This window comes from Sciurus carolinensis, chromosome 6 (assembly GCF_902686445.1).
Source record: "Sciurus carolinensis chromosome 6, mSciCar1.2, whole genome shotgun sequence".
Taxonomy (NCBI): Eukaryota; Metazoa; Chordata; class Mammalia; order Rodentia; family Sciuridae; genus Sciurus; species Sciurus carolinensis.
In genome coordinates, this window is record NC_062218.1 from 79,882,089 (window position 1) to 79,895,338 (window position 13,250).

The 13,250-nt window shown below is 39.6% G+C and overlaps 1 protein-coding gene across 1 annotated transcript in view; it reads left to right on the forward strand.

Annotated features, from left to right (window-relative positions):
• The window catches only part of Fam81b (family with sequence similarity 81 member B), a 142,563-nt gene that overhangs the window by 74,046 nt on the left and 55,267 nt on the right, over positions 1-13,250 (forward strand). Inside the window, exon 5 of the mRNA XM_047554749.1 lies at positions 1,224-1,288. Within this exon, the coding sequence (XP_047410705.1) occupies positions 1,224-1,288 (65 nt within the window). The remainder of the gene's footprint in view (positions 1-1,223; positions 1,289-13,250) is intronic.

Sequence of the window (13,250 nt, forward strand, 5' to 3'; positions counted from 1 at the left end):
TTCCAGAATATGCACACACAAGTGCCCAGTGGTTAGAAGTTCCAAGCGGGGCTGAGGAGCATCCACATCCCTTCAGCAATGGGGAGAGGGCCAAAGCACTATCAAGCAGCTCATTGACTCTGTCCCAAGCAGCCTGGAGCCTCTTCTGGTTGCCCACCACCAAGTGGGTTGGGTCAGGAAAACCTAAGTATAATTAGGGGTCCTTTATTAGCTTCCTTGATAATGGACTTCCCTAATTTTTAAGTTTTGTTTGTTGTTTGCTTTGAGGAGGGAGATTTCCTATTAAGTTTTCCAGCCCTTAATCAATATGTGGTGGTTCCATAGACATTTGTTAAAGGACTGATATTTGTTTGTGGGTCTTAACACATTCTTGCCATCATTAGAATACACAGGAATGTAAACCAAGAAAAACATACCATAGGAATGAGTTTTGTTTAATTTTTTAAAAATGAGATAGAATACCAATCACACTCTCCCTAGTGGATCCAGTTCAGTGACAGGCTACTAAAATTATGATGAAACTATGTTGTGTTTTTAAACATTAAAAATTAAAGAACACCGGAGTTTAAAGCATTTTCAGCATGTGCAAAACAATGAGTACATTTGGTAACCTCTTTCCTCATAGAAATATTGCCAAATTATCAACCTTCATGCAAAGAGAACTTTCTAGAAGTACCATTTATTAGATTAGAGGTTGTCAGTTAAGTGTATATATGGCCAACTATGTTTATACTAATAAATTATGTATTATGCTTTGCGTTTTGATTTTTTTCTTATTGACTACAATTATCTGACATCCAATTTTCTTAGAATATAAAATTACTTGAAGAGATTTAGTTTTTTAACTTGTTTTCAAAACTGAACTGATTCCCCTAGGAAATCAGCACATCAGGAATAATTCACTCTATGAGAATTTCTTTCATAACTCAGTCAATAATCACTAGATCTTTCATTTAGGAATTATCTAGGAATAATCTATGGCTTTGACTTTTCCAACACTTTTTCCTGATGGTGATACTAAATCTATGAAATGTAGCTCTTTAGTATCTCCCTGGAACTTGATTTTGACTATGGTCACTGGCAATACCTATGGGACTTGGACAAGATTGACTGGGTGATGGTCTATGAGATATATTGTGTTTGAAACCAAAACATTTCTTTAAGGATAAAGTGGACTTTTAAATAGCAGAGGATATATTTTAAATCCATGACCTTTGTTTCAGGTAAGATTATCTCCAGCTAAAATGTCAACCAAGAATTCTACAGATCTAGTTGAATATGTTGACAAGTAAGTCTATAAAATTATTCCTTTTATCTATTTACTGCATTTAATGATTCAGTCAGAGATTGACGTGCCTAAATAAGACCTTTAAGATAATCTAAACTAGTTCTGTGCTTTCAGAAAAGCCTAAACCATCTCAGAAAGATGAACTTCTACCCTATTCCTTTCAGACTGGCAGAGCAAGCAGATTTTACTCTCTTCTCTTTAAATAACTTTCATAGATCCCTATAAATTTGTTATATAGCACAGACAGTAAATGACAAGATAATTTCAGATATAGCTAACTATGCATTTCAAAGTAGCCAAGTAGATCTGTTAACAGTTCATAATGAAAACTCAGGAAAGTTTGAAATATTAATCATCAGAAAGATTTTCTTTCTTCTATTTACAGTGACACACCTAGAGCTCATTCAGAGAGAGTACACAGAAGGGGAACAACTCTGGACACATAAAAATATGATGACATATTAGTACATGCATATTATCCAAAAGATCTTAGAATTCTAGTTGGTAAGGGTGGGATTTCAGAAGCAATGTGTATTTATTTGAGTTGTCTTCTATTCAGTTTATCAAAGGAACACAATTTGGTCTGATGTTCTCAATATTTTCAGGACATTTGGGACTTGGACTCTGCCCATTCACTAATTTACTGTATGACCTTAGTCAGTCCCATATCTCTGAGTTTTAATTGTTTTCATGTAAAGATGAAAGGGTTGGACTAGAGCTTCAGGGTCCACTACAGTTTTAAAACAATTCTGATTCTAAAATATATTTAATAATCACAAAAGAAAGAGGTTCAAATAAATGAATCAATGAAGAAACAACTTAAATACTATACTTTTGTTTTTTAAAAAATGAACAATAAAAACAATAAACTTCTAAATTCACTGATTTTTATTTCAATAGTTCCACAATTAAGAATTTCCCCATTCTTTTGCCAGTTAAATTTAATTCATTCCAAACAATCTGACCCCAATATTTAGTCCCTCTTTTCATGCACCCCTTAACCTATAATTGCATATGTAACTATGAGTTTATAATTTAAACAATATGGAACCAAACATGGGGAAATGATTTTCATAATGTCAAAAAAATTATACTTGGATGAATGAATTTTTTTTCTACATTAAGGACAATGAATATGGTACATACAAAAATAATTATCTATGGGTATATTAGCTCACCTTACCATCCAAGGAGAAAGGGGAGATTTGTTCCTACCTGATTCCATGTGATAAATGGAAATTAGAAATAATTCTTCTCATCTATCAAATTCCAGTGTGAATCCAAGAGGATTTGTTTAGTGCACATTGGTGACCTACAATCCCAGAGACAAGAGGGAAAAATTCCTGGAAGATGGTAATGAATTTCAGAAAGCCAAGATTTTTTTTAACATCTTGGATTTCAGAGAAACTAAAATTAAGACAAAGAAGAGAAATAGTCTATAATCCTAAGTAAGAATACAATAAGGATTATCTGGCCACAACATTAATTTCTACCTTGATCTTTCTTGTATCCTCCTCTTACATGTCTAGAGCTTTCCCCTTACTAACCTCAGAAGGTCAGTTTTCTTCTGGTCTCTTCCCTGTAATCTCAGACTAGGCTGCAACTCTCTAAAGGCAGGGAGTCTATAACCTGGTGCCTGTTGATACCCCTACAGTATTTGTCATGGTGCATTGGATATCAATTCTTGATGAAAAGCAATTGACAAATAGAGACTAAGGGTAGAACAATTGAATCCTTATGGCTCTGCTTAAAGTGATAGACTTATAGGTAGCTGACTAACTGGAAGAGTAAAACTATGTCCTGGCATTTCAATCATCACTGCGGATATTATTATGAATAGACATGTATAATCCAGTGAACTAAATGAAGAGCAAGTTATAAATAACTGCACTCTACAAATCAGAGTAATCACTGGGCACAATAAATGTATTGCAATGCAAACACAGAACTTATACAAGTAAAAGTCATTATTGATTCAGTAGAGGTTCAGCCTAATAAACATATTTGAATACATTTATAGGTGATGCTCAGAATAATAACTGTCGCTGGCTCTTTGCGGTGCCAAATCCGTGGGTATTTGTCACTGCCTGCAGCAACAATTTGCGCGGGTCTTTATCGGTGGTGGATTGAAAACTGAGCTACTTCTATCTTTCTTTTAGTGGGCTGCTTTCTCACTTATTTGCTTGTTCCCTGGGCTATTGAGGAAGAAAGGCTTTTCTTAGAGAGAGAGAGGGGCTTTGCTTGAGAGAGACTACACTTTCAGAAATCTTGTCTTCTTAGTTCTGCTGCTTCTTCTTAAAGGTGCGTCTTGCATCCTGTGAACTAAGGGTGCGTCTACCTAAGGTGCTTTAGTAATGTGTTCTCAGTTCTCCACTCTGCGATCTGCCTTCCACGCTGCCCCTCTCAATGCTTCTGTCTGCTTGTCACTTCTTATTCTTTCTCTCTGCTAGCTGCTGCTCTTGCTGCTGTTCTTACTGACACTCCTTACTGTCACTCCTTTCTCTCACGCCCCCGCCCACGGCCTGCTTATATTCCCTCCAGGAGGCGGAGGGCGGGGCCACACCAGTTGCAATCAGGCGAGGAGCCAGCTGCCCCATCACGGCAAGGGTCAAAACAAGCAGGCCCGAGCAGGCGCACCAGGGAACACCTGTGCTCGCGTTGTGTGCATCGACTTAACTGAATACGGCCAGTGATAAATCTGAGTGTGCTAATGTCAATTAACCTCCCCACCGCCGATGTGATCAGGCGCCATTCTGGCTGGCACAGCCCCCAACAAATAACAATCCCAAGAAGTAAAATCCCAATAACAAAAGAGGTAATGCCCATCCTATGAAACAAGCTTGGCTGGAGATACGCACACAAAAGACAGGCAATATGGTTGTGTTGACAGAGTTGTCCTCAGCCTCAGACAGTTGGAGCAATCCCACATATTATTAGTAGGTTATTAAATGTTAGGTCATATCAATAATCCATGGGACAAGAGGTGGCAGAATGCTTACCACCACTGATAACATAATCATGGTGCCATTATATTAAAAGATATAAATAATTCTTATTTCCACATTTGTTCATCAATTCCACAATTGTTCACAAGGAACAGGTGTCTGTTGACTTTAGGACAGTGTATCCAAAGCCTGTTAAAACTTAGTTGAGCAGAAAAGCACCAAAGCTCTTTTTCTTGTTCTTTTTCTTCTGCTGGTGGAAGGAACACTAATGGAAACCAGGACACCTCAGGTATGCTCTTGAATCTGCCTCCCATCAGCTACGTGAACTTGAGAAAAAGAACATTTCTTCCCTGGCAATATCTGTCTCCTCTGTGAAGTGGGGAGGGGGTTTCAAGAGATCAATGATAAGCACTTGCTACTTCTCATCTCTGCCAACAATTCTCATCAACATTCTTCTATGTAATAAAGTAGGTGGATTACAATTTTAAAACATGCATTATTCTCCCAAGGGGTTTAATTTTGAACAGAAAACAAATTCTGCTCATAAATTTCCTTCTATTTTTCTGTAATTGACTGACCCTCTTAGGGTGGGGTTGGAGGACATTTCTCACTGTGGAATCAAACACATTCTAAGGTTGCTTCAAAAACTGGTTATTGTCATAACCAGTGCTTAACAAATGTTCATTAAGTACCTATTATACTGTAGGGAGGCACTGTGGTAGGCACTTGAAGAGTCACCAGTGAACAAATTAGACAAAGATCCCTGCCTGGTGGAACTTCCCTTCTAGAAAGAGGAAGCAACACATATTGCTGAGTAGCCTGGTCAGGGTAGGCCTCATTGAGACCCTGGCAAGAGCAGAACATGAAGAATTGGGCCATGTGGGCATCTTAAGGAAGAGCTAAGTTTTTAAGGCAGGAATATTAAGGGAGTAAGGAGGACTGGACCAAAAAGGATAGAAGTACAAACTTGAACCATGAATCTGGAATTTTATTTGGAAGTCCCTGGATAAAAAGAATCCTGAGTCTCTGCTGCCCCTGATGAAAGTTCTAAATTTCCCTTCCAAAAACAACTTAAAAATGAAGCAATTTGTCCAGGCTCAGTAATCTCAGTAATTCTCTCAGGAGCACACTTTGAGAAGATGAGGGTCTGGCTAAAGTCAAAGAATGGCATTTAAAATTTGGATAGATAAAACTTTCAGTATTTCAAAAGGTCAAAATAATAAATGACTAATAATTTCTCCTTGCAAGTAGAATGTGGCATTCGGGGTATATAATTATTTGTTTTTAAGACTTTCTTAGGACAACTTAAGACTTTTTATTACACCGTGGTGCACTGTTTTTGTTACTAAGTGATACAGATATTTCATGTCACAGTATTTAAGAAAGGAAGACAAAATACTGCCGTTGAGCTTTCCAGGCAGCTCCTGTCAGGATGGATGGTGCTGCCATCAGTCACAGCAGTCTTTTATTCTCTTTTTCATCTTCTCACTGACCCCTACTTGTGAGGGAAAGATTCAGCTGTGATTGGGCACAGTCCCAAGAATCCCAAATCTGTCAGGGCAAAGACTGCCCAGGTGATGCTCTGTACCTCCACCCAGGAGGGTCTCGTTGCCCATCACATCTAAGAGCTTCTGTTCTAGTGAAAGACCCTGCTGAGGTCAGGCTGCAACCAGTCTCACTTCTCAAGAGGGAGCCCCTCCAACACCACCTCAGAGAGGAGATGCGAGCCAAGCAGGGGAAGGTGCCCAGGGTGAAAAAGTACATGATGTTGAAGCAAGTTGAGTACTAAGAAGGACAGGAATAAGCACACCTCGCTCTCAGAGAAAAGAGCAAATATAACAGAAAGAGTCACTAATTCTCCTCAACAAAGCTGCTGTGATGTAGGAGAAAAAGAAGAGGCATGTTACAATGTTTCCCAGATGAGTTACTGATAACCCCAAACCTCAGTTTCCTTCTAAGAAAACTTTTACTTACACCACAGGATAGTTTTGGGAAATAAATACTATTTTTGAAAGTGACCATTTTGGTTATAAGTACTTTATGGAACTAAGATGGTGTTATAATAAATTCCTTACATTTTTCCTGGATTAGGACCTCCCTCCCCTTAGGTAACTTAACCATCTGTATTAATTTCCCAGGACTACCATAACACAACAGATTTTTTTTTTTTTTTTTTTTTTTTTTGGTCTCACAACTCTAGAGGTTAATAATCTCAAAACTCAAGTTGTTGGTAGGATTTGTTTTTCTGAGAGCTCTGTGGGAGAATCTATTCTGTGTCTTCCTCCTAGCTTCTGGTGAATGCAGGCAGTCCTTGGCTTACACATGCATCTCCCCAATCTCTGCCTCCATCTTTTCACTCTCCCTGTGTCTTTCCTCAACGTGACCATCTTCATATAGCTACACCAGTCTTACTGGATTAAGGGCCCACTCTACTCCACTGTAACCCCATCTTAACTAGTTACATCTGCAATGACCCTGCTTCAAATAGGTCACATTCAGAGATACTGGATGTTAAGACTTTAATGTCTCTGGGAGACACATTGCAGCCCACAATGCCATCAAATTACAAGAACACAGGTGTAAAACATTTTACACATCCAGAAGCACTTGAGGTACATTATTTAAATTGATCCCTTCAGCCAGCTGGGTAGGGCAGGAGTCATTCTCTCCACGAGACAGAACAGGAGGTCTCTTTTGGGCAACCTCACTGAAGAAAGGCAGAGACAAATTAAACCGAGGTCTTCTGACTCCACCCACAGTATTCTCTACCCTGGAGACACACATAAAAACACACACCTTCCAGAAAACAAGTAATGTAATACAGGAAAGTGTCTCCAGAGGACTACCAAACACCACAGGGCTCCAAACATCACCACAGCAACTTGCAGCTGCAGCATACAAGTGTTTTGCCCGTATGCGTAGCCCAAAAGTCTGCTCTGTCCACACTCACACAGGGCCCACCTCGATGCCACCAAGAAAGTAAGTCAATCATACCAATATTAGTGCATCACTAATATTTCAATTTTATTGAAACTACTCTACGTGAGGGGTTTGCCTCAGAGAGTATGTAACTTTTCACTGGAAAGTTTCACACCAGTCCCTGTCTCTCTCTCTAGTCTCTTCTTGGCTGTACCACTCTTCAGAAGCATCTCTTTTCCAGGAACCCCCACGTGTGCAGCCTCCATGCTGGCCCAACCCCATTGGCCTGGGGTCTCCTTCTGGAGGCTACCCTCCAAATTTGAATTGCTTTCCTCACCCACAAGAGTACTCAGTGTTATTCAATCTCAGCAGCAGAGGCTACCCAAGTCCATCTGCCAGCTTTATAAGTGGAGAAACTATAGAAAATATTTTTTTCTTTTCCATAACTCCCCATACACTCAGATTATTTTTGTGAGGCATCAAAATATTCTCTAAATTTTTCTTTACACTTTTTGTAGGAGTCTATGCATTTAAAATGTAGCTAGTCATAAAATTGATCTCATAGAAATGTAGAGCAATTTCTTGTTATGCCCTTTTGTATTCTAGAAGAGGATTTAAATTTTCAAATTTTTGTCTCTGAGCATTTACAGGTTGCCAAAACGGTTATCAGAAGCTCCTAAGTAAATTTAGTGCTCTCTTCACGAGGACAGAACAGGCAGCAAAGTGAGAGGCTCATGTACTGATGCCTCTGCCAGCTACGGCACAGCTGGTGTAAGTCACACGGAATTGCAGAGAAATAGAACTCAGAGTATGTGGAAAATCTGTTCAGATTTATTTGTCAGCTACACAATCAGTGATCTACGCAAAGTCCAAAAATCTTTCTGAAAAGGTCCCCTAGGAGTTATTTCTCCTGTGGCTAGTACCTCCATCTGGACTAGTCTGAAATCTCAGGTATTTCTTTCCTTGTACAGTTAAATCTAGATAGAGATTCCACTAATACAGCATGTAGGTGGTTGGGTTTTTTTTTTTTTTTTAATTATTCTTTTAGTTGTCAATGGATCTTTTATTTATATATTTATATGTGGTGCTGAGCATCGAATCCAGGCCTCACACATGCCAGGCAAGTCTCTACCACTGAGCCACAACTCCAGCCCGATGGTTGGTTTTTTAAATCGTGTATTTATAGAATCAGAGTGGCCACAACTTGCTACTAGTGAAAAGCCTTGGGTTATAAAAACCTTTTGGGTAAACTGATGATTTGAATAATAATATCTTTAGGAATTTCTCATAGAAGATTAGGAATGTTTATGTGTTTTTTTTCTTACAGTTGTTGCTCTAAAAATGGCAACTGAAAATCAATATTCCCTTGCCTTATAGCATTAGAAATTGGAAAAAAAATGTAAAGTCCTACATTTGTCTTGTAGAAATCATGTAAATATAACTAAACAGAGCATCAGTTGGCACTTCATTGAGCATTCTTAATAAACATAATAATTATATCCCAATTGACAGAAAATCTGTGGCATGAAAAGAAATTTCAAAAAGCTATTTAAATATAACTTAAAAAATAAACTTTAGAAACTAAAGGAAAAGAAATAACTATAGTTCAACATTTGTATATTTCACTTAATGTCTCCATGGTTGCATGCAAATCCATGTGCATGACAGTAGGTGCCACCCCACTTAGAGGCTTCTCCAACGTGCCAAACAGAAAAACTATTGAGGCTGGTGATGACAGGCAAGATCACAAACTGGTATGCGCTCAAGGTGGCAGCCCTGTGCCACTGATCCCTCTTCTGGCTTAGGTCTGCTTCCTCATTGCTCTTCATGGATACAGGCTTGACCACATACAGCACTCCCCAAGAGTATGTGTGGCCCTACCTGGACCCCAGGGTGCAGCAGTATGGCATTGGTTTCACTACCACCTGCTATGAACATCTTGCTTATTATCTCTGAACTTAAAAACATACAGCAAAGTAGACCCCATCAGTCCTATTTAAAGATGAATAACTGAGACTTTTGATTGGTAAGTGATGGAGCCTGTATTCCACTCTCAATCTATCCTGCTTTCCATCTGACCAAACTGCTTCTGATCCTACATCAGCACTTCACTGTGCATCCTGTTTTATGTATATGGCTTGCTGATTCACCTGACCAACCTTAAACAAATCAGTGATGTTCCATCTTCAGAATGCATTAGAATTGCTAAGTACTTAAGGTACATAACCTCGCTCTCCCGATTCACCCCAGCATTATCATTCAGGTCTATGGCAGAGCCAAGGAATCTGTATTTTGACAATGTTCCTGTCTTCCCCAACCCATAAATTCATATTTCTTTATGAAAAACATGGAATTATACTATTCTTTGAAGGTTAGAGTCATTATATATATGCATGGACTAGAGTATATATTAAGTAAATACTTATCAACTGATATGTTTTTATTTCAACTTACACTATTACTGGTAAGTTACTAGATAGAGTGTTTTCAGCTACACATAACAGAACCCCAACAAAAATTTTTTAAATGTAAGAACTTATATAACAAAAATTGAGCCTAGGGTTTGGTTAATTTAGGGACTTAACATCATCATCAAGCAGCTGGGTGTTTCTGTCCTCCATTCCTGCCATTCCCTTTCCCTCAGGATCACAAGAACCTTCTGCAGCTCCAGGTAATACATATTACATACTGACATGACAACATCTAGCAAAGAAGGGGATATAAATATACCTGCTTGAAAGAAAAGAAAGCTTACCCAGGTGCCCCCGGTAAGTGTCTCCTTTGACCCCCTTGGTCAAAATTGCTTCACATGCTCCTATTTAAACCAACTGCCTCTCAACCCAGAAGAATGGAACCATCAGAATGAGTTTCTCCCCACGACACGTACGCTCAAGGACATGAGAGGAAGGGGGATGAATCAAATCAGGCAGAAGTAGTGGGTGGCTATGAGGAAGGGAACCAACAGTGTACCGCAATGAGAACACCTAAGAGAAAAGTTCTAAATTGGAGTGGGGATGCAGCATAATTTGCAAGCATATGTCTAGGAATGAAGATCAGAGATCAAGAGGCTTCACTGGCAAATCCAGCCTGCATGTTGTTTACAGGCCAGAAAAAAGTACTAGCACAAAGAAAATAATGAGCAAACCTGCAGTCCACTGTAGGTTATGTGTCACCATCAAGAGTGCCTGACATTCTCTTCCCTTCCCTCTGACTCAGACACCAATCCAGGGTAGCACTGTCAGCATTGTGGGATTTAGAGGAATGGAATATATATACACATACACACACATACATGGTACCATTTGGTAATTTTCCAGAATATTTTTGAGCCAAGTAAGTAGCAGGTGAAATTTGGCTAATGAAATTCCTTAGCTAAGCCTTCTTCATTCCTTGGATGTGCAGTAATGGGAAGGAGGAGCCCCACTTAGGCTGAGGGTATTTAATATGCTTATGAAAGTAAATATAAGCCTCCAGCCAGTAACTTGTGGCTTTATGGAGTCTTTTTTTTTTTCTTTTTGTCTAACAACTGAACCTTATAAGATCAGTCAAAAACTCAGTCAATCAACAAATATTTATTGAATCACCTACTATGTTCCATGCACATAGTTTCCCATAGTGGGTACTGTGGGAAACAAGTTAGAAAAGTGACTGTGCACAGAGAGGTCTTGTGCTAGTGAACAAAAACAGAGAAAATAAACACAAGTAAACACATGCTATGGAGAAGATAAAATGAGGTATTACAGTAGAACGTGACTGGGGGAAATGTGTCTGAGATGGGGGACTGGAGATGAAGACTAAACAATGGAAAAGAGGCTGCCATGAAGTGACTGGGGGGGAGAGCAAGTTAAGAAGAGGGAAAAGTAAATGCTGAGGCTCTGAGTTAGGAAACAGCTGGTGTGCTTGAGGGACAGGAAGTGTGTGTGGTGGAATAAGAGTACATGAAGGGAAGGGTAGGAGGAGATGAAGCTGAAAAGGAGAGCTAGGACTTTATTCTCAGAGAATGGATAAGCCACAGGAGCATTTTAGGTAGGGACGTGTTTCCTTTACATTTGAGAAAACCACTCTAACCACTGGTTCGATGATGCATTCTTCATGAGGAGGCAAAACTAGAAGAGAATGCTTGGTCCTGGCCAGGACCAAGAAAGGAAGAACTAAGTTGGAACCTGAAAACACTTCTAGAAATTATTTCTGCTCCCACATTCTGAATAGTAAAGTGGTGGAAAATAGTCTGTTTTTGTTTGTTTGTTTGGTTGGTTTTTTTTTGGGGGGTGGGTGGCTACTAGGGATTGAACTCAGGGACACTTGACCACTGAGGCACAACCCCAGCCCCATTTTGTATTTTATTTAGAGACAAGGTCTCACTGAGTTGTTTAGTGCCTCACTTTTGTTGAGGTTGGCTTTGAACTCGCGATCCTCCTGCCTCAGCCTCCCAAGCCGCTGGGATTTCAGGCATGTAGTTTCTTTTCTTAACCCTTTAATTCATGGCCAGAACAGATTTCTGGGAGCAGGAGGCCTATTAACAAGCAAATTTATTACACATAGAGTGTAAATCACATGGAAGAAGAGTCACTCTCTTGGAGTAGCTTAAGAGCCTTGTTTAAATAATATTTTAACAAAGGGCCATAAGTCTTAAAGTGACAAGACAAAGAAGAAAAAGTTTCAGGTTTCCAAGGTGAGAAACTATGGGAAGGTATTTTTATTTATTACATCTACTGTAGTTTTCATGCCTAATTCTACTAGTTTTTGTTATGGTTTATAGTTTTTTATGCTGCTAATATCTTTCCCCTCAATACTTTAATTAACCTTCAAAATTTTTTACACATTTTAGTATTAGTATTTCTCTTTGGTAGGAATAGTTGTAGGCATAGTCTTGTTGGCTGGTTGATTTTCCAAAGGCTATGCCCCTCAAATGCCTTATGAACTCATTTTGTCCTGGGGATTTCAATCAGACCCTGGTCTCCATGAGGTCTTGTCAGCTCCAATGAGCCCAAGGGTAGGAGGGTATGGTTGAAAAAAGCCAGACTCCAGAAAGCAATAGTCAGAAAAACCTTCCCCATCCTACAAAATAACTTCTGCCACATAATCACTTTTTGCTATTCAAGAAGAAACAAGGTTAGGAGCAGCTACCTTCCCACCCCTGAGGCATTTGTAGGTGGAATTGCATGGAAGCAACTACCAGGAGACAGATGTTCCTCAACTTTACTGTTTTTTATTATTGTTTGTTTATTTTTTACAGATTGCATTTTGATTCATTGTACACAAATGGGGTAGATCATTTTGTTTCTGTGGTTGTGCACAATGTAGATTCATACCATTCGTGTAATTATACATGTACATAGGGTAATGGTGTCTGTCTCATTCCACCATTTTTCATACCCCCCCTTATTTCCTTCTACATAATCTAAAGTTCCTCCATTCTTCTCTCACTCCCCACCCCTCCACCCCCATTATATATCATAGTCCATTATTGTTACTACTTCAGCTCCTTATCAGCAGAAGCTCTATGCTCTGCCTGATCTTTCTAGAGGACACCTAGACTAGGGTCTGAAATTTCACACAAGTAGGAAGAGTTTGTCCCAAAGCAATAGAGAAACAGCAGTAGAGAACAGACCTACATCATTCCCTCTTCAGTCACCCTCCACAGCCAGACTGAGTTGTCTCTTGCCTCCAGCCAACACAGGCATCTGGCTCAGGTGGGGACATGAAGGAAACAGACACTGAGACAGAAGCTGGTGAATAGACACCTCAATCTAAAGCACACTGAGATCATTGTCTGTGGAAGGGAAGGAAAGGACCAGAATTATGCAGAAGGGAAAGTTGAGCTATGACACAATTCCATTGAAGATTTCAGCCGAACTCAAAAGAAGCCCTGCTGAGATGACCCTTTAGTGTTGTTCTTGGTTAGAGCAAGTGTGCCAGGTCTTCATACCCACACTGACCAACCACTGAATGCAAGCTGCTCCTGGAAGTGGGCATGACCTTGGCAAGGTGACTCTACCTACCTGAGGCAGTTCCAACTGCTGGGTCTGCCAGCTGGCAGCACTGCCAGCAGTTAAGGGGGTCCTTCCTCCCTGAAAGTGGAGCAGGCTGGCACATTA